General features: G+C 51.6%; 7 protein-coding genes and 1 non-coding gene across 8 annotated transcripts; 4 read left to right on the plus strand and 4 right to left on the minus strand.

The window, feature by feature from the left end:
• Positions 1-373: 373 nt before the first annotated feature.
• Positions 374-3,331, plus strand: G6M90_00g022260 (uncharacterized protein; the record flags this gene model as incomplete). The annotated part of the gene is made up of 1 exon (XM_014692842.1): positions 374-3,331. The coding sequence occupies one exon, from the start codon at positions 374-376 to the stop codon at positions 3,329-3,331; it is 2,958 nt and encodes a 985-aa protein (XP_014548328.1).
• Positions 3,332-5,173: 1,842 nt separating this feature from the next.
• On the minus strand, positions 5,174-6,241 carry RAS (Ras-like protein; the record flags this gene model as incomplete). The annotated part of the gene is made up of 4 exons (XM_014692841.1): positions 5,174-5,415; positions 5,531-5,806; positions 5,909-6,023; positions 6,224-6,241. 4 exons carry the CDS (start codon positions 6,239-6,241, stop codon positions 5,174-5,176), a joined length of 651 nt encoding a protein of 216 aa, XP_014548327.1.
• An 8,223-nt stretch (positions 6,242-14,464) lies between these two features.
• On the minus strand, positions 14,465-15,889 carry G6M90_00g022280 (uncharacterized protein; the record flags this gene model as incomplete). The annotated part of the gene is made up of 8 exons (XM_066129891.1): positions 14,465-14,558; positions 14,719-14,938; positions 14,994-15,286; positions 15,355-15,372; positions 15,428-15,522; positions 15,583-15,627; positions 15,728-15,736; positions 15,803-15,889. The coding sequence occupies 8 exons, from the start codon at positions 15,887-15,889 to the stop codon at positions 14,465-14,467; spliced, it is 861 nt and encodes a 286-aa protein (XP_065985576.1).
• Positions 15,890-16,579: 690 nt separating this feature from the next.
• Positions 16,580-17,244, plus strand: AIM7 (the record flags this gene model as incomplete). The annotated part of the gene is made up of 4 exons (XM_066129892.1): positions 16,580-16,582; positions 16,668-16,770; positions 16,839-16,984; positions 17,056-17,244. The coding sequence occupies 4 exons, from the start codon at positions 16,580-16,582 to the stop codon at positions 17,242-17,244; spliced, it is 441 nt and encodes a 146-aa protein (XP_065985874.1).
• A 152-nt stretch (positions 17,245-17,396) lies between these two features.
• NBP35 (Cytosolic Fe-S cluster assembly factor NBP35) lies at positions 17,397-18,425 on the minus strand (the record flags this gene model as incomplete). Its single annotated transcript, XM_014692838.1, has 1 exon — positions 17,397-18,425. The coding sequence occupies one exon, from the start codon at positions 18,423-18,425 to the stop codon at positions 17,397-17,399; it is 1,029 nt and encodes a 342-aa protein (XP_014548324.1).
• A 508-nt stretch (positions 18,426-18,933) lies between these two features.
• G6M90_tRNA00000029 lies at positions 18,934-19,005 on the plus strand. The gene has a single exon. It is a non-coding gene; the product is annotated as a tRNA-Gln (tRNA).
• Positions 19,006-19,283: 278 nt separating this feature from the next.
• On the plus strand, positions 19,284-20,318 carry LIA1 (Deoxyhypusine hydroxylase; the record flags this gene model as incomplete). The annotated part of the gene is made up of 2 exons (XM_014692837.1): positions 19,284-19,741; positions 19,808-20,318. The coding sequence occupies 2 exons, from the start codon at positions 19,284-19,286 to the stop codon at positions 20,316-20,318; spliced, it is 969 nt and encodes a 322-aa protein (XP_014548323.1).
• A 63-nt stretch (positions 20,319-20,381) lies between these two features.
• RPA12 (DNA-directed RNA polymerase I subunit RPA12) lies at positions 20,382-20,881 on the minus strand (the record flags this gene model as incomplete). Its single annotated transcript, XM_066129893.1, has 3 exons — positions 20,382-20,400; positions 20,465-20,699; positions 20,767-20,881. The coding sequence occupies 3 exons, from the start codon at positions 20,879-20,881 to the stop codon at positions 20,382-20,384; spliced, it is 369 nt and encodes a 122-aa protein (XP_065985627.1).
• Between the last annotated feature and the right edge of the window lie 133 nt (positions 20,882-21,014).

Genomic DNA, 21,014 nt, shown 5'->3' on the forward strand with positions numbered 1-21,014 from the left:
TCTGCTCGTTCATGGCCAGTTGGTATAATAGTCCAAAGAATCACTAGTCAGGCACAGGCACAGGCACAGGCACAGGCACAGGCACAATGGACGGCATCCATGGCGCCTGAATCCGTAAATATATTAACTCTCATCGCCGTCCTTGGGCTTCTTAGAAGTGACTTTCAACAACAACAATCTTCTTTCCGTCATTCTTATTACTCTCAGCATTCTGCTTTTCATGCCCAGCGCTTGCTTCTCCTTGGCTAGAACTGGGTTTTGCCCATACCGTAAACTGAGGGGAGCAATCACTTAGCTTGTGAAGCACCCGAGACTCGCTGTGTCCCATCTTTGGGTCACTTTTTACTTTCTCCGCGTCACGAAATCCGTCAAGATGGACGGCCGAATGGGCATGTCGACCTGGCACAGAAAGAGACGGCGCAGCAACTCTCCCGCCGCCGGTCCGTCAAAGCGTGCCAAGACCACCAACAATCAAGACACGGGGGGCGACGAGGACAGTGACAGCATTATCGAGGTCCAAATGGACGGATCCGAAGACGAAGTTCAAGACAAGTATGCCGTCCTGGACCAACGACTTGCCGTAAAGCAGGAGAGCGGTGCCGACAACCTGGCCTGCGATTTCTGCCTCAAGCTCCCACTCAATCCAGATGGCAGCATCCCGGCGTGCGATAGGCAAATCATCGATGGCTTGGTCCATGAATGTCTCGCGTGTGCCAACCACAGATACAAAACGAGAGACCTGAATTATAAATGTGTCCGTTCGGGTCAGCACCCAGAGCTAGAAGTGTTCAAACGCTACTCGGACTCCCACCCAGTCAACTACCCCAAGCCCATCGCCTGCGAGGCGTGCAAAGACAACAAAAAGGTGAAAGACAGCCGTTGTGATGCCGATCCTTGGCTGCAGCTACGATGTACAAACTGCCTGAAGACCAAGGACAGCGAGTCGGAGCTCTGCATGGTCAAGGCGATGACGGGCGACGCCAACTTGGGCTGGGGCCACGAGGTCGAAAGACAAATGGGCCCCAAGCCGAATCTCCAAAGGGGAAGACAGAAGTGGTTTCGACGCGAGTGTGACATTTGCAAGAGCAGGCCTGACAAGGAAAGGGGCGTCCAGGTCTGCAGCTGGTTGGACTCGCGCGATATGGGAGGGCCCGGAGATACTCGTGAGCCCTGCCTCCAGTGCAAGGAGGGCAACATGTCCTGCTTTGACGGCGGTATGCTGGTTGGCCATCCCGTTCGCTTGGAGCTGCCTACCGAGTGGTCGAGCAAGGCCGATCTGGGCGGCGGATGGGTGGAATTGAGAGGCGACAAGGACATCGTGACGAGGCCTCAGTGCAGACAGTGCCACGCCCAGAAGCGTCACTGCCGGGCGTCGGCAAAGTACGCCGAGTACGCCTGCAACTGGTGCTGGCAGACGGGCATGGTGTGCCGCGACTTGAACGACGAGAACAAGATCTACCCGCTCTTTGACCTCAGCAGGGTTGGCATCGGCAACTTCTGCCCCTTTGCCCGGTGCGCCCGGTGCGAGGCCACGGGCAGAAACTGCGATCGCCAACGACCCTGCGACTCTTGCTTCTTCAGCGGCGAAGGGCACATGTGCGACGAGTGGCAACCTGGAGCCTCGCGCACGCTGAACTGCTTGAATCGCCGCATCAACCACGGCGAGAACATGATGGTGAAGCCGGGGCCGCTGTACTACTTGAGTATGGGCTACGGGCCGGGAGGCGTGGATGACGAGAAGGACGGAGCGCAGATTGAGCACTACATCGGCCCGCCGTTCGCGCGCTATGCCTTCAAAACAGTCGCCAAGAGAAAGGGCGAGGTTCTTAAGCAGAACAAGCAAGTCCTTGTCGCCGAAACGCAAAGAATGAGATTGGCATTGATCGCTCGGGGCGCGCCTCCGAATGGAGCTCCTGGTGGTGAGCTTTACGGCGTCAATGTAGATGACATCACACTTGACCAACTCAGGACGTGGATGGTGAAACGCTGGCCAGAATGGACACCGCAGTGCAACAGAACGGGCTATGCAAAGAATAGAGACATGGAAATCGTTTCCAAAGCCTATATGAAGTCAAAGTTTATGAATACTGGTGCAGGAGCTCCAGATACAACTACACTCGTCGAGGAGTTGGCTGACGGAGAGGAGGACCTACAGATAATGCCAGTTACAGAGCCAACCTTCAACATCACCGGCGAGCGTGATCAGACTGGAAGCGGCGCTGTTGATGCCTACATGGTCAGCACAACTCCAAATGTAGCCAACAATGCCACATTCGTGACGATACCAAGCAACCTTCTTTCGGGGGGAACCCAGCTTCGTCTTACCTTGTCCGACTCGGAGCGTTACCACGAGTACCACAACAACTCACTCGATGTATACGACAATCAATCAAGTCGCTGGGTAGAGTTGCGCTGCTTCCAAACTAGGCCGCCCTGTGAAAAAGCCATATGGGATGACTTTTGGCAAAACCGCAATGGATCGACGAATTTCGGCCTATTCAGCATCATGAACGGTTCTCTTGTCCGCCATTCCCCCATCAATCAAGTCTTCCGCGGCATTCGCGGCATTCGCGGCACTGCTTCCAGCTCGGTCACCATGCCACCCCAGCGTTTCTCATGCAGGGAACAAACGAAAATGTGTACTGGCTTGACCGGAAGAGTTTGTCAAGATATTGAGCACGGCAACATCCCCCATTCAGTTTGTGAGTCTTGCGCACTACACGACAATGGCCTTTTGTCGAAAAGCCCAAGCAGGATGACCAAGCTCGACATCGTAGCCATGCGTGCCTACTTTTGCAATTCTTGCCACAGTCGCGTCATTGGGGGATCCCTCAGTGACATGTACTTGCTCGGTGCAAAGGACGTCTGGGGCTGCCGGTTCACGAACAACACCACTTTCCTTGGAAGTCTAGCCGTCAACAGCCGGGGTATGAATTTTTGCCCTGTTGAGCATCCTATTACTGGATGCACTTGCGGTCCCAACATCTTCGACTCGCATCTGTGTCTGGATCATCGAGTCAAGTACGCACGCTACGCCATGTATCAATCCAACAGGATGACGGAGTGGCGAATCGGGGAGGGTGAACAAGACCTATGCCCAGTATGTCTCGTGCACCACCCGAAGGACATGGCCAACCCTTCACCATCATACCACGAACTCCTTTCCGCGGATGGGACGTCAACGGAAGAGACAGTGTCGTGGGCATGTCTTGTATGTGGCGGACTGGTCCTCAACCAGCCAAAGAAGAACGCAATAATTGGTGGCTGGTTTAGCTGGTTTCCTGTAGCGTCAGTGTCAGACTGGGGCCTTGATCATAAAGCGAGTTTTTGATCCTGACCCGGTGCCATCAAAGGACCGGGGCTGATTGGAGTGAGCTGGCTGAAGACTCGCCAGTGCAGGCGAACGAGAGGTAAGGGGAAACGAATGGCGGCTTATATGGTGAGCCCAGGCCGCATGGCCAGACCTCGCGTGCAGATCGGTGAGCTGGCGAGATTTGGGAGTTGCATCCGAGATCATATTTCCCCCTGGGGTCGTGATGTTGGATTTTCTCCCAACTTGCACGCCCACCGGTCACCATCCCTGGAATTCGACGCAGGGGAAATGCAGCTGAGAGGAGCCAGACACGGACAAGCCACGAGGTGGACGAGGGTATGCTGCCTGGGCAAGGTACCCCGAGTACAGCAACGAAGCCGGGGCGAGTAGGAAAATTCCATTGAGACGGTGTGCTCTTGACTACTAAGTAGATTGAGGCGAGAAAAGAAAAGGGAATAAGCAAGAAACGGAAAGAAAAAAGAGTACCAATAGGAAGGAGCCAGGCACGGGAAACGGGAATCGCACACGCGACACGGGACAGGGAACACGGGACACGAGTGTGTAGTACATACATGGACAGCGCAGCGCGGAGCAAAAGAAGACAACGAGCGCAAATCAGCATGGCATTTATCACCACGGTATGCAGCTGCATATGCATGTCCATTGTATACATGTAGCAATGTATCCACAGTAGCATGGCATAGCCCAGCACATCATAGACAGACACAACATAGAGGTTCAGCAAATATATTTGTCCTGGCGTTGGGGGGAGTAGACACCCATAGAGTGAGAAGGCGTCATGAGAATTTCCAGACAGGAAAAATTGAAAAATGAATTACATGTTACTTGACCAATAGTTTGGGGGAAAGGGGGGATATACTCGAAGTAATATGATCACAAGAACCAACCCATTATCGGGTAAAAGAAAATCCACTCAGGAAACAAACAAACATAAAAGGCCATGCAAGGACCAAGGACAAGATTAGACATGACAGAAGGATCAAGAGCAGTAAGAGGAATAGAGGCGGGGGGAGAGGAAATGAGGAGGAGAATAAAACAGTAGCAATATCAGATCAACTTCATCCCTTATCCAGCAACACCAAGGCGGGTGTTAACAACCCTCGCGAAGCCTCTGCTGAATTGCATGTGCAATAACAATGTCCCTGTTCTTTTCTGTGTCCGTCTTGGTATTATGTTTTCCTGGGCCCCCAACATGAACAGATTCATGCAACCTTCTCGCCATTTTTCTGTGTCTTGTGCCCCTTTTCATTTGCGCAAGCTGGCTTCTCGTCTACCTTCTGCCCTGACGTTCATTGGCCCTTGAAAATCTCGCAGCCGGGAATCGTTGGATGGACAATGAGATTCTTAGCCCGTGGCATCTCCAAAAAAAAAAAAAAAAAAGTATAGTGCGTGGCTATCAGTAGTCATGTTACGCTGAAAAAGACAAAACAATGCCGCACAGCTGGATTGCCAATAATCCTCGTCGTTCTCGAATGGCATCATGGTTTTTGTACAAGCCGTCCGAAAGTCCGTCAAAGAAAGCGTGTGCATGCAACCAAGTCCGAACCCGACTCCTCGTCCGATGCAGTGAAAATATTTTTCTCATCCGTCCTGGCAATCCGCCACAATGGTATCACAGCCGTTGCTGTGCTTTGTGGTCCCTGAGAGTTTTTTGTTTTTTTGCTTAAAAGCCAAAGAGATAGTGAATATGAAACTCCCTGTCTTCCACAGGTGTTACTTTTTTGATGTGGTCGCCCGATTGCTGCAGTGGGCGTCGACCCAGCCAACTGCTGTATAAATCAAAAATCAACCCTCTCCACCGTCCTCTTATCATCACAACAGCTCTCTCTGCTTCGTCCCTCACATAATGACACACTTGCCACAGCAGCCGGCCTCCTTCTCGCCGTCCTCCATGTCCATGGGCTTGGGGGGGCCGTTTACCCCTGAACCGCCGCCGCTGCCAGTCGAATAACCTTGCATTTCGCGGTTGTATCTTCGGATCTCTCTAACAATATCGTAGAACGCTTTGTCAACATTGATTCGCGACTTTGCCGAAGTCTCGATGAATTTGCAGTTAAAGGATCGCGCCAAAGCCTCGCCCTCTATATATTTCAAAATGAAGAATCAGCAGCCAGTCCCAGATAGGTCCGAGGGCAGAGAGCACAGCGTTTGCATTGCATATACAAATATGCTCAAATATATGCATCAAGTACGTACCTTGCCTGGTTACCTCCCGCTCGCCTTCCAGATCACACTTGTTGCCTACTACAACCATGGGGAAATAATCCTTGTCCTTGACTCGCAAGATTTGTTGCTGGAAGGTGGTGATTTCCTCGAAGCTTTGTCGAGATGTGATTGAGTAGACCAACAAAAAACCCTCGCCGGTTCTCATGTATTGCTCGCGCATAGCACTGTATTCCTCCTGACCTGCGGTATCCAAAACATCGAGAAGGGCGACCTCGTCATCGATAACACATTGCTTTCTATATGAATCTGTGATAACCGGCTACATTAGAATTTTCTGACACGACCGGGAGCATTCCAATGAGGAAGAGAAAAGCGATGGCGCAGAGCCTGTCGTCGACTGGGACGCACCTTCGATCGTAGGGTCATATTCGTCGACGAAATGACTTTGAATCAATTGGATGGTCAAACAAGATTTACCAACACCGCCGCCACCGACGACGACGAGTTTGTACTCTCTCAAAAACTAATTTCGCAAAGTAACTTGTCAGAAGACTGCATGAACTATACGTCGTCGTGTGTGTGACTTGTAAAATATAACGAAACGGCATCGAAGGGGTCGACAATTAGGGAAACAGAGCTAGCCCAACAGGATGGTGGGTAGACGAGAGGCAAAGGCAAGACGGGGGCATCTTTGGACGGATTGGTCGAGCAGAGCCAGCATACCTTGGTGGACGCAGCCATTGTGAGTGAAGATGGGGATTTCCTGGCCAAGGGCGGCTTGCGCGAAATCAAAAATAGGAGGGGAGGGGGGGTTTCGCGAAGGAAGGCTTGGTGTATGTCGTAAGACGAAGTAAGGGGCCGTGCTGAATAGCAGCGACAGACAAAGCGCGCAGTCAACGGAGAGAGTTGAGCGACTCGGCAGCGGAATTGAGGGTCAGAGACGGAAGAGAAAACCAAGAGAGCGATGCACAGCACAGCGGCAACGGCTGGGTGACGAGGCGAACGACGATGTTGTCGAGGCCGAAAATAGCTGGGAAAGATGAAGGACAAAGATAACCCAGGATGGAGAATGCGGAACTGGGACTGGAACTGGAACTGGAACCAGACTGGAACCGCAAGTGGAGGACGGAGGATGGCGGACGATGGGCCCCAAGTGATTGGTGGCAGGGTGCGTGTGCTGGCGTGGGTGCGCGAGACCTCGACTTGGACCCTGGCTGGGGCCGGCTTAACGTGGTTGGTGGTGGTGATGTGGTGGTATGGTGGTATGCGGTCAATGGTATGTCTGGTGTGGCCGGGGGGTCGGGTGGTGGCTCGTGGACATGGAGAGGCAAGGCGGGTCGAGGTCCAAGCCAGGGACAATCTTGACCATGCACTCCAGCCTCTATGAATTGATGTCCGTCCTCGGTCGGCCCAAATGTGCATGCCCGCAAGTGTGTGTGTTTGGCCCCAGATATGGACGGAGGATGGAGTACCTGCCTGCCGGATAAGTACTTAAGTACTCAAGTCCCTACTTACTTAAGTACTGAGAGGTAGGTAGATGTCTGGTACCTTATGCAATGCAGCCTGCCCTCGGGTACCTAGAGGTTACCTAGCGCTTACGCGAGCGCTGCTGCTATTCAATGCTTCCAGATGTTCGGCCGCAGGCTCACTCGTCGTTCGATTCGCGCCGGCGCAATTCCGCGGCTCTCTCTCTTTCTCACGCTTCATGTCGCCTGCCGCCCTCTCAAAAGCAGTTGGCCTTGGACAAACTGGCACTCGCATATCATATGTGCAGTTCTTCCTACTCCCTTCTCCATTATCGAGATTGTATTACAATACAACATTAACATTGTAGAGCAAGTACTCCGTACTCCGTACGCACATACATACTCCGTAATGCCTAGCCCTAGCAACCAGGTACTGCTCGAGTGGATGCAAGTGATGGGCCGTTGTTATTGACTAGAACACCTTGAACCAGACGGGGGAGCGGCCGGGGACCCAGGGGGTGGTTGGGAGCACTTGACTTGAGCCTGGCACTTCAAGCACTGGAGATCGGGGGGGTGCACATGTGGAGGCAAGTGGCGAGTATTTGATCAAATCGCAGGGAAGGTGGCCTGGGCGGGAGAGGGATTTGCCTTTTTCTCCTTAACAAATGGAGTCCATGTCTGGTCAATACTACATATGTAGAAGCAGCCAGGGAGCTCCAAATGTTCGCGTGGAAGCATAAGGGCTAAAAGTATTGCATGACCCCGTCGTCCCGTCATGGGCTGGTCCTTTTTGGCCTGCAAAGAATTTTGAAAATAAAATAAAGAATATCAGCACAGGTTGCACGGGACTGCTTTCTTGACCGAGCCATTCATTGTACCAGTGTGCGACCAAGCACCCCGAGTCGGCCTATTTGCAGTTCCTCTTTATCCAGGCACGCAGATGTTCTAGTAATTCGTACTCTCTACCTACATACATACTTACCTAGGTAAGTAGTCATGTCCTGTGCTCCCCGCGTTGATGGCACGGCTGTTTTCATCGCCCTCGACCTTTGCATGTGCAGCGTCTTGGCAAAGAAGGCATCCATTCAATGATAGCCATGGACCGGGGACTCAGTCAAACTCTGTTGTACTATCAGTCAAACATTCGGCCGGTCTGTGCCCTCAATGCTCAACCATCACATAAGACCGGGAAGGCCGGCCACACGATGCGATCAAAAAAGATTGCGCCATGTTTTTGCTAGGACGGGGCAAGCATCTACGGAGTGAAACTTCAAATACTCCAATGGCTAACTCTAAGTGCAGCGTCTGGAGTACCTCGTCGATCGATTCATCCATCACCAGGACGCACCCTCTCGAACCCTCTACCCACAAGAAGCCACCGTCTGTACTCCGTAGTACCAGAAGGTCTCTTTTTTCGAGTCAACTTCCTCGAGCTACTCCGTACATTGGGCATGCCAACAGGTCCGCCACCTCCTCTGTTTATTGACCAGGTTCTCCAGAAGTTATCAGGAAATATACAGCCGTCTCGTCTTACATACCTACAGGCAGGTCCCCGGGGCATCCCAAACGTGAAGGCTGGCGACCCAGTACCTATTACCTACTACTAGGTACCTACCGAGGTAGGTACTTAAGTAGGTAGGGGGGTAGATAGATAGCTAGAAGAAGTCAATCCCCTCTGGTGTGCGAAGGCTCCAGTGAGGTCGCGGGCCCCATATCACCCTTGTAGGCAACTAGTGACCTCTAGTGACCTTATAGCAGTCTAAATCTTAGTGGATTATAATGTAGTGATTTGTAGTAAGCTTCCTTATAGGTACTTATATTATTATATAATTTACTAGTAGATATATGTACCTTTAAGAGTATAGCTTCTGATTGGATACACATCCCTACAGATACCGTATTGGAGCCTTCGCACACCAGAGGGGATGGGTAGCCATCACCACACAGTCACCACAAGGGGCGGCATGGAAAGGATAGCTCTGTGCCCCAGCAACCAGAAACCGGAACCCTCATCTCAAAAAAGGGTCGAGAGAATCGACTTTACCTGTACTCCGTAAGTACGGAGTAGAACCTGAAGGAAAGGAAGGGGTCCTTGTCCTTGCCCTAGTGGCGGATTGTTTCCTAGCCTGTGGAGCACCAATCCCTCGCCAGGCCTAGGATTGGACCATGATAGACGAGAGGCTGGCCGCCGCAACATTGAAGCTTCTTTTCGGGTGCGCAAGCTTCGAACGACCGCCTCTATTCCATGTTGGCGTCTGGGGAGGGCGTCGGCATGAAGCTGAGGGGAGAGCAACCATGGTTTGGTGTTTTGGGTTCAGCCCTTTGATGGCAACTGCATGCATGATGCCCCGACGGAACGGCGTTTCATGCATGCTCTAGCATCTCGTACGGAGGATCAGAACAGTTGAAGTGTGTGCCCGTGGGTAAGATTTTGAAGAGCTTGGCTGTCGACGGGTAGATCTGGTCTGGTCCAATGTGGTGCCTGCTTGGGCTTGCTTGGGTGTTGGCGAGGTCTGCCGGACCTGCGGCAAGCCATCTTTTTTTGTTCCTGTGTCAGGCACAGAGCCAGCTCGCTGCGCTCCCCCAAGGTCTTCCTTTTTTTCATCACACCAACGAGGGTCGCCAATCTTAACATGGGCTACATGCTCTCATTGTGGGCTTCTTCCACTTCATACGTCCCCAGTCGCTCAGTTCCAAATATCGCGCCAGGTTGGTGATCTATGTACTCTTCGTGAAATATAGATATGGAGTACTCCGTATGGAACGTAATATTTCAAAGAGGATCCCGTCTTACCGGAGACTTGCCGAATAGAGCGCATATTTCCCGGGCGGCGAGAGACCTCCCCACAACACCTATTAAGAGGTCTCCCTATTTATTGTAGTAATACACGGAGCACGAGAGTTTGATGAGGAACTTGCTTCATGTACTCCGTACCTACTAGGTATGTACTTATGTATGTATGTCGTCAATTAGGCCGTGACAATTGAAGCCCAAATGACTTGATGCAAATATGCACGATGCATGCAAACATGCGGGCGCCAGGCTAGATCTAGAAGCATATCAGCACATCATACAATAAAACCAAAAGCTGAGAATCGTACCTGCAACTTGGCGGCGCGCAACATATGTATGCTACGATACTCCGTACATGCTCCGCGTTCCGCACTCCGTACTCTACCCGATACTACGTACACAATGCGACGATGCTTTGTATCAACAAAGTCACATCCAATGGAAGAGGCAGGCTTTGATGCCGAGACAGCAAGGACACAACGAGGACAACTAGTACGTCGTAGTACTGGTACTCCGTGTCTACTCTTCATTGGGAATAAAGACTCGCCAAATTAGCGTCTTGAAGAAAGAGACTGAACCTGGGATGGTGGAGTTTTTGTCATGGTCCCCTGGCTGGTGCTTAGGGGCAGCCCAAAATGTCTTTCCCCTCCCACATCTTCCATAAGTCCTAAACTTGAAGCTCGCATTACTACTGAATATCGGGGTCACGCTGGAAGAGAGTGTAAAGGGAGTAGTAATAATAAAAGGCGATAGTTGTTGCATAAGCGTGTAATACGAAGTACCTTGTGTCATAGCATAATACACATGAACTCCGCGGCTACTCTAACGTGCCAGAGCCGATAGTCCATGCTTTCCGCGAGCGCCTTGTTTACAATCAGGAGTCTGCTTCGCAAAGTCGTGCTTTTGAGGTACCATAAGGAGAGATAGATCTTCTTGGGAAGCCATTGCTATGAGCAGCATCAGTGTTTGTTTTGAACAAGTAAAATACATACTCACGCGCCCGCCAATCAATCGACTATGTGCCACATCCATAGTGCTGAGACCTGGCATGTCTGTCTTGTCTGAGACTGTTTGATCGGATGCCTTTTGTTCCGTTCCCGTCAAAACCGGCATTCCCTGCTTTATGTTGTTTTGCGTTGAAGCTTTCCGAAGCGGTAAGATTATCCTCGCGCAGGAAGACTCGGGAGTCGGGAGTCGGAACAATGCGCCTACATCATGAGGGATGGCGTCAATGGACATATTTGGCGATTCCAGATATCCAGCAGCTCGTCCAACTGCACATGTGGGGTCTGGTTTTACCAGGCTACCTATCAGGTTAGCTCCTGCCTTTGTAATGACCCATCCATCGCCCAGCACTTGACATGTCGACGGTTCAATGTTGGCAGGTGCAAAGGGCTCCAGTGCTGGGCGCGAGCTCGACTGCACGCCACTAAAGTTGGTACTTTCAAACAAGGTATTTATTGACGGATTACAGAGTACTTTACCTACTCTGAACCGAACACCACCAGGGTTGATGCCGAGCTCTCCAACTCCTCCAAATATTCTGATTTGTTCACAGCTGGGCATTAGCACATCACTGCCACAGAACAGGTGGTTCGTGCGGATGCTTAGACGCTATTCCGTACGCTATTACCCATTATTACATATCTCATCTCATTACCGCAATCACGGCCACTGTCCCTCTTCACGGGTAGGGGTCAGCGATGCTGGAACAAAACACATCATAACTGGAAATGGCTTCATCAATCAAATATTCTCTGCTACTACCTGAAGGTCCGTGCTTGTCGCCCATTTGTTGCGGTACCCCAGCTTCTTTTTTGGAGTGACTCTACGGAGTAATCATTCGCTCCACCGACTGCAAGGGCAAAATCGCCTGGTATTTGGCAGCAACGCCACGATCATGGACCTAGAAGGTGACGAGTCGCCCATCAGCTTGAGAGATAATAACCCACCTGGTATGCGGCCATGATAGGAGAACCTGAGGGTGTTTGCATCAGGTCGTAAGAGAGACCTGCATATTGTCAAATCTCGGGTGTCAACTGAGCGCGTATCGAATGCATACCCGCTTCGCGCACACTTTCATCTAGAGTTCTGGCCTGCGTTTCCGTGTTAGCAGTACCCCTGACATCGTCTGGCCGGCCGCATGTCAGGCACCGATCATCAACTTTGTACGGACTACAATACAGTACATTCCCGGCCTGGCTGATTACGGATGACTTTCTTCACCCAGCTTGTCAGATGGACGTCTTGTCACACTCATGCCTACTTAATTTCTCGCCTGTACTCTCGTGTCTGCAGGTCTGCCCAAGTGGTGCGGACATATGATAGCCGATGGCGTAGAGGAAGACAATCTAGAACCGAAAAGCAAACATGATTTCGGAGTGTTTGGTTGGGATATATGACATAGGGCCGCTTCAAGTTCGAATATCGTTAGGGGTTTCAATGGGGGAGGGTGACGGTTTCCATCCCGTGTTAGGTGCCGTTGCAGCCAGAACCCAGTCAGCAAGTGTGATAAATTACACAGCGGCAGAGTCACACACTACGCACACAGCGAGTGCTCGATCGTGAGGTCTTGGCCGAATTTACAACATCGTTGATTCAATTAGCGTACTGCAGGTCCAGGAAGGGCTTAGCTATTGCCTCTGCGGATGGTAGGTACTCCGTACCTCGCGGGAAAATCAGTGCGGAAACGCATCAAGGCCCATGGGATTGGTATCGCAACACCTTCTGGGCATTGACACTTCATCAGGTCATTCAGCCGCTTCATCACCTTTTGGCCGCGATGAGTGGTGACATCTCATGATCACGCACTAACTCGACCCTGCAACAACTGCAAATCAAGTCGTGGCTTGCTGAATCGGGCCGGGGCTGAGGGAATACATCAAATGTCTCGATGATTGCTCGATTTCTCCACCTAAAGAACCGTGTCCGTCAGCCGAGTGGCCACTGGTGCAAATGGGAAAAAATTTTTGGGCCAACAAACATGCCAATAAACAGCTTTGTTAGTCTCTTGCAGGACAGCACAATTCAACATGAAAGCCAATAATCGCCAGACGGAAAATACAGGACCGACCCATCGAGCTAACCCAAGCCTTGGAGCTTCTAGAATGACGCTCTCCACACTTCACATTTGAGCTTACCCTGGCCAGCCCACTACCGCATCCACTCCCATCGAACATGGCATGACACCCTCGGACCCTCAGGGAAAACAAGGAATAAACGCCAAGGTATGCTCCATCCGCATCTACGGAGGAATACTATGGAGTACGGAGTACTACTACTACTGGAATCCATAGTATTGTGGGCATCAAATTTGCCCAGGCTCCCAGTTAAGATCATCCCTGCTGTGTACGTACGTATGTACTCCGTATTTCCGTCTATTTCTTTATAATTTATGGTGTAATCCGTACGGAGCACTTTGTATGGACTACTCCGTACAAAAAACGATAACCAACTTACTGCCGATATTAGAGTAGCACAAACACCACCATTGGCCTGTACATAGAAAACCAGCCAAGCGGTGGATCTTTGTACGACATCTACGGAGTAATGCCGCCTGGGTCGGACGCGGATGAGATATCAGGACTTGCCTTATAAATCACCATTGGAAAGGACATTTCATTACTCCGTAAGCTGGTTTCGATCTTACCCAGCTGAATGGTTATTACGTCGCTGTCTTGTCGGGTTTTCCAACAGCCAGAATTTCTGTCTCTAAACGTCGCGCGTGGTGAACATGCCCGTGTCAAGGGTACATACAGCACATGCTGCGGTGACATGCTGCGGTGACCCAAGTTGAATGTTCCCTCATACAGCACCAATCAAGCAGATTGTTAACCTGCCTGGGTATTACATCACCGGTTAGCAACACATTGGTCTATACGGAGTAGCCTCATAGCTATGTACATACATAGTCTATCAGAGCCCCCACTGCGGCTCTTTACGTATTTATGTACATATGTCGCTGGTTTTCCCGGGGATCACGAAGCCATCTACCGGCGTTGTTCTTGGAACCGCTCTGCGGAAAAGGGGGGCGGGGGGCTGGCTGGCTGGTGGCTGCAAGCGATTGGCCAAGCCTAAGTCCCGAATCGGTGAAGATCGGCAAAATCTTCGGAGCTTTGAGTATGTTGTATTCTTTGGCGACGTCACACAAACAAGCATAGTCCCAAAACTTCGGAAGTCGGAACAAGTATGAAGCTCTGTGGTTGGAACAGAGCCAAAGCCAAGGAAGAACAATTAAGTTTAAGGGCTGATGCCATCGCAGCTAGTTTCTTCCTTCGGTCATAGCACCCGCAATATGGCACGAAATGCTCCATATCCAAGGCCATCTCTTCTGGGTATTGCCTTAGAAACTATAATCAAAGTCCGCGGTGCGGATACCACAAAGACATCCCTCACACGGCGATCGGTCTTCCTAACAATCATCTCCGCAAATACTAAAGGGGCAAGATCATCTGGGTTTCAAGCTAGGAATATGACTCGTGTCTAGACGGCGAAAACCGCCATTTAAGCTTATATTGGCTTACTGGAAACAGTTTCTTGCGGTACCAAGAGCTGACAGACGCTGCGACTATACAACGGTGTCATGTGCTACCTGTCATGTTATGTAAAATGACTTGATTTTAACGCCTCTAAAGAGCCATATGTTGTTATATTCGTGCCCCGTCTAGATGTAGTGTTCAAGAGTAACAGCCGCTTCTGCAACTCTTAAAGATCATCTGCTTCATCCTCTTGACTAACACGACGCCCCTGCACATTCTCCTCAACCTCGGCAACTAAACTTTCGAGGAATGCTTGATCCCTATTTGGCAAATGAATTAGCAAGGCCACTTCGATGAGCAAACTTCCATCTTGCGAACCCGGCCGCAAGGAGCACATAGTGGGCAAGCCGACGGCGGTGTGCCAGTCCGATCCCTCATTCCACGCCCAGAAGTGCAACGATTGAACAAGTGACTGCTTACCTGCCGACAAGCGTGACGGTGTTGCGCTTCTTGCCCCACCTAGGATAGCTTCCAACTTTGACACCTTTGGCTTCAACCCTGGCCGCCAGTTCTGTAAGATAGGCCGCCACGGCGCTTTCCGGCATTGGCGTAGAAATCAAGATTCGGCAGGTTCCCTTGCCTTCAGGATCTACCAGTCTGGGGAGTATAAATGGTTTCATTCCGTCGAGCAACGCCTGAACTATACAATGGCGTTAGAGAAACTCCAATTTGGCAGGTATTGAGTTGGAACTCACACAGGGAGGGAACACCAGGCAATATATGGATGTTCCCATTCACAACCGAAATAGGAACCCACAGGTTGTCCGACACAAAGAGGAACTGGCTCTTCAAGTCTCGGCTCTCGTCTGTCGGCAGCCTGACCATTCGTAATTTGGCCTGCAGCGCTGGAGAGTCGGTTGCCCAATCAAAATTTGGCGTGAGTGTGTCGGGTCTGGAAAGCACTTTCATTTTCTGAAACGCTTCGTCATGCAGCTTCAATGGCAAGTCAAACGCCTTGGCAATGGATTGGTATGTGATGTCATCGTGTCTAGAGGGTATAAACGTCAGTCGCACACCCACGATGACTCGTAGGCATAAAGGTGTCGGGTCACTTACGTTGGTCCAATACCGCCGCTAAGCCAAGCTACCAGTCACTATCAGTTCTGACTAGGGCGAAGAAAAGACTGACCTGGTGACGACAAAATCATAGCGATCACTCATGCGGCGGACCGCTTCCATGATTTCGCCCTCATCGTCTTCAATGACTTCCACGCGTTTCAAGCTCTGGTCCCCAATTAGCCCCAAGAGGTCCGTCTACCAAGACAACAAAGTGAAAAACCTCACAATTCCAAGCGAGAAGCACCACTTGGCCAGATAGGCCGAATTGGTCTGCTCAGGTCAGTCACCACTGTAGGGGATTGTCGATGCGGTTCACTGGTAGCACCGAAGGCCGCCCGCCTCAGACCACATATATATGTAAATGACGTACATCAACAGTCTGCCAGCGTCAGCATCAAAAGACTCGCCATGGTGAGCATTCAAGTGCAGCAAGGTCACGTCATACCTTTCCGCCCAAAACTTCGTCTCCAATAATCAAACACGCAGCACTGTGAATGGTGCGCGTGCTCTTGTCCTGAGACGTCGTGGCCATTCTCGAAAGCGCCGCCGCCGACGGACGCCGACTTACCTGAACAAGTGACGGCGATGGGGCTGCCAAATGTCTCGCTAGCTGAGATACTCGCGACAACATGGAGGTTCTGAAGGGCGCCTTGTTTGCAATGATGCTGGAAACGGGATGATTGGGCTGTTGAAAGTAGCCATTCAGTTATTGACGTGCTTGTCCCGTTTTTTGGTCTCTGAGACGGCCAGCACCTGCAGCCCTGGGGTTTTCAGACCAGTTGACCCCAGTTGACCCCAGTTGACCGGTCCCAGCAATTGGCCTCGACTGGTTCTAGTATTTTGCTTGTGACGCGACGCCAGCGGATGCCGCGGCGAGATGCAACTTGAGCTGTTTGGTGTCGGTGGCTGAAGCAGAGGCGGAATATGCGCGCATGTGGACGGCAACTTGGTTGAGTTGCTGCTCCGAAGGCAGCACTGAGCGTGGACAGCCGGGACATGTGGGGCGTCGACTTTGCCGTGCACCAACATCGCAAAGCTCCGGTCAGCTCACTGGCATGGCGGGGCTAAAGCTCTTTCGTCATCTCCAGCTTGTTGTTGGAGGCTGTAGTCGTTGCGACATTGCTCCGCGGGGCAGAGGAAACATCTGCTGCGCCTTTTCTCGAACCAGACCGCTTGGTGGCATCGAGCTCCTCTGGCATTCACTTGCGGCCAGCATTTTATCATGGTATGGCGCACTTTACGCTTTGCTCCTCCGTTGCTCCGTTGCCTCGAGATCAAGGCCTGCTGATGCAATTCACCCCGCTTCAAAGGCCTCCGAATCGAGACTGTACACCTTTTCCGGTGAAACCAAGGAACACCTGCGCAAGTTCCGACTGACCACATCGAGGGCCAAGGATCCCCAGGCTGTTATCTGTACGCATCGCCCGTTTGCGCCGAGCATCCTGGGATTTGCCCTCGACCGGCTGACATGGCGTCGGTAGATATGATTGATAAGAACACACACGAGATCCGACAAGCCCTCGACGACTACGACGAAGCGCGAGTCTACAAGTCTCTCAAGGAGGTTGCTGAGGACTTGCCAGACCACACGCCGCGGTTTGTTCTGCTCAGCTATCCCATTACAACGGTACGCTTCTTCATCCCGGCGTGTTTCACCATGAGGGTAGAGCTCTGACTAATAACTAATACACCTCAAAGTCCGATGGACGACTCTCAGTACCCTACGTGTTGCTATACTATCTTCCAATAACCTGCAATGCTGAGGTGAGAATGCTGTACGCCGGCGCAAAAGAGTTGATGCGAAGCACGAGCGAGGCGGGCAGCGTCATTGATATCGAGTCCGCGGAGGATCTTGAAGAGGTTCCCGAAAAGCTGGCTAGCAAATAGCCTAGCAAAAGCAATCCATATCCATATCCATCACAAATGCTTTCATCACGTGAATCAGCATGTAAAAGAAGAAGAGAAAAGGTAATAATAGGGTTTTGTAATATCATTTCAGGGAGTATTATTTGCATACATCATCAATCTATGTCATGGTTCTATTCGTCAGGTAATACGTTGGTTGTATCCAAGCCCAGTTGGCTCGCAACCCTCTTCACCACCTGTTTAAACGCCAAACAAGCCGGGCTGTCCGGGAATGAATCAAAATAGCTCTCTCCGTAATCGCAGGCCATCCGGATCCTCGGGTCCAAAGGCACAGCGCCGAGGAACGGAATCCCCATCTCCTCTGCCAACCCTTTCCCGCCACCCGTGGTAGGTCTGAATATTTGACTCTCGCCCTTGCAGTTGGGACACACGAACCCGCTCATGTTCTCCGCCAGTCCCAGTATCCTGATGCCCGCCTTGCGGCAAAAGTCAATCTCCTTCCGTACATCCAGCAGCGAGACCTCCTGCGGTGTCGTCACCACGACCGCGCCATCAATCCCGCTCTCCTTCAAGAAGGAGTTGACGCTCAGGTGCTCGTCGCTCGTGCCCGGCGGCGTATCGACCAGCAAGAAGTCCAGCTCGCCCCATTCCACGTCTTTGAGAAACTGCTTAATCAGGCCATTCTTCTTGGGGCCCCTCCAGATGACAGCATCATCTCGATTCGGCAACATGAACTGGATGCTCATCACGCCCAAATTATCCATCACCCACACCGGCGACCAGCCGGAGCCGCTGACGTGAATCGTCTCGTCCTCCACCCCCATCATCTTGGGGATGCTGGGCCCGCAAATGTCCGTGTCCATGACGCCCACGTTGCTGTCCGGGTTGGTCGCAAAGGCATGCGCGAGCAGCGACGTGAATGTGCTCTTGCCCACCCCGCCCTTGCCGCTGAGCACGAGGATCTTGTGCTTGACATTTTCGAGGCGTGCCGATATGAGGGGGATGTCTGGGTCTGGGCCCTTTGGTGCTGATGCGCAGATGGCCTGGTTGGGACAGCCGGCGCAAGAGTCGGCTTGGCCTGCCTGCTGCGACTCCGGTCCGGGACAGTGCTCCGGCTCCGGGGCGACGAGTTGTGGCTTTTGTTTGATGGGGTTGGCGAGGACGTCGGATACTGGCTCTGGCTCCTCGAGGGACGGTGCCATCACAACGTTTGTTCTGGGCGGTTGAAGAGGCTGCGGCGATGTTGTGGTTGTAACGGGCGAAGTCTGACAGAAGGAGCGTGGCTTTGTCTCGTGGTTGAGGCTTAATAATGTGGGTGGTCCGATTCGGAGACACCACGACTAGTGCGACCTGCTCCCTTTTGGGAAGAGAATTACCCAAATAATTTAGCCCATCACGGTAGACAATTCACTGCTTTAAATACACATGTTTGCCGGACCACTGTACAATACAACCGCGTACGAACCTTGCGACGGGGTGCGATCTTGATATTGTCTAGGGTAGCTTCTGGCCTGTCTGTTTACAGCTGCTACCAGGGAAAGAAGAAAGACAAACCCGAAGCATTGTCTCCCAGCTGTTCGGACTTGGTAACAGAACACATATACCCAGCTCTAAAATAAAAGACGCGATTAATCGAGCTTGCCGATTTGCAGCAAAACATCATTATTAACTGCAGTTAATATCAAAAAAAAAAAAAGATCTGAGTTGACTAGGTTCCAGGGGGAGTCGAACCCTCGCTGGCGGAATCAGAATCCGCAGTCATAACCGTTAGACCATGGAACCTATTGAAGTGGTTATCCACTTCCCATGGTTGGATGAAGAGCTGGATCTTAATCTTCTAGATAAAGCATTTCATCGCGTGATGCCCCGACTCGCGGCGGGATGCATTCTTATCGCGTATCACCCCACCTAAATTTTTCTTTCTTGGCTACGGAGTTACGACGAGGGCCGCCGCATGACTTGGAGGGGCAATCGTCGCTAAACCGCCCTCAAATTTCGCATTGCCAGTATTTCAGCTTTCCCCCTGCCGACGGTGAAATCGACAAGTTACCGTTTCTAACATGGCAGACGCTACCGTTCCGAGCCTACGGGAGAGCCTCTGCTCTGAAGCCACCCCGCTACCAGTCCGGTTCCGAGCCCTCTTCTCGCTCAAGCACGTTGCGCGAACTGGAGAGCCTGCCGCTGCTGTGGCCGCCATCGAGGCCATCGCAGCTGCGTTTGCGTCGCCGTCGGCCCTACTGAAGCACGAGCTGGCTTACTGCCTCGGACAGACCGCCAACGATGCGGCGATTCAGCCGTTGCGAGATGTGCTCTCAGATCTGAAGGAGGACCCCATGTGCAGACATGAAGCCGCTGAGGCTCTGGGCGCGCTTGGTAAACCCGATAATTTGGAGCTGCTGAAATACTTCCGCGATCGCGAGGGCGAAGACGTTGTCATCACTGAGACTTGCGAGATCGCCATCGATCGGATAGAGTGGGAGAATTCAGAGACGCGCAAGCAAGAAAAATTACGACAGAGGTTGGTCACTAGTGCCTGACCATGTCCATGATGGTTATTTTTCACGTTTCTAATCAAGAATTTTAGTGATTTTGCCTCGATTGATCCCGCGCCGCCCCTGCCTGAATCGGAAAAGAATGTCGAACAGCTGGGCAAGCAACTTATGGATACTACACAGCCTCTCTTTATGCGCTACCGCGCCATGTTTGCCCTGCGCGACCTGGCCTCACCGCCCGACTGTGCGACCGCCGTCCCTGCCGTGCTTGCCTTGGCAAAAGGATTTGCCGACTCTTCTGCGTTGTTCCGCCACGAAATTGCTTTCGTCTTTGGACAGTTGTCGCACCCCGCTTCTATTCCTGCTCTTACGGCTGCTTTGAGCAACTCCGAGGAGGCTAGTATGGTTCGTCATGAAGCTGCCGAGGCGCTTGGAAGTCTCGGGGAGGAAGAGGGCGTCGAGGAGACGCTGAAGCGATTCCTTCACGATAAAGAGAAGGTCGTCCGAGAAAGCGTGATCGTTGCATTGGATATGGCAGAGTATGAGCAAAGTGGTAACGCTGAATATGCTCTAATACCGGAAGCAGCAAGTGCTTCTGCATAAGAAAAGTAAATGCTTTATATAAAATAGAATAGCCTGCCGAAAAAAAGCAATACCAAAAACATTCTAATTGTTCTCGTGCCACCTGGTAAAATGGAAGTTAGTAGGAAGTATTGATGCAACATCAGTGGGAGGAGGATGGCACGAACGAGTGACCGCATTCACAGTTGTAAATGAGTGTTGAGCCTTCATCAGCACTACGGAGCTGCACATTGGTATATGTGACTTCTTCTCGTCCGCACTTGGGGCACCGTTCTTGCACTGTGCTCGAGGTTTTAAGCTTGTGCCTCTCTACAGCTTGGACGTTGGACTGCAATTTTTGCCGCAGGAAAGACGGAAAGTCTGACGGCTTGGACTGCGTGACGATGACTTTCGAGCCAGTGTCTACGCGCAAACCAATGGGTTAGTTCTTGTACATATCGAGTTTGGGATGAGTGTGGTCGTCGCAAACCTTTGTTCCAAGCATCGCAGCATTCGCACTGCAGCGAGTTCTTCTCCGAGCCTTGGGTAGCCGGAAGAAGATTTCCGCAGTCAGTACAGAAAACGAGGGAGCCTATGGCAGCCATTGTATCTTTTTATGAAGAATGCTGTTGGTTGTCTGCAGCTGCTGATTGAACACTCGAATAGACAAAGAGGAATTTCGGCGCAAAGTCTCTCTGTCTGTCTTTGTATTGGAAAAAGCCTACCAACTATTATTTC

The sequence above is a fragment of the Metarhizium brunneum genome, chromosome 1 (genome assembly GCF_013426205.1).
Source record: "Metarhizium brunneum chromosome 1, complete sequence".
Taxonomy (NCBI): domain Eukaryota; kingdom Fungi; phylum Ascomycota; class Sordariomycetes; order Hypocreales; family Clavicipitaceae; genus Metarhizium; species Metarhizium brunneum.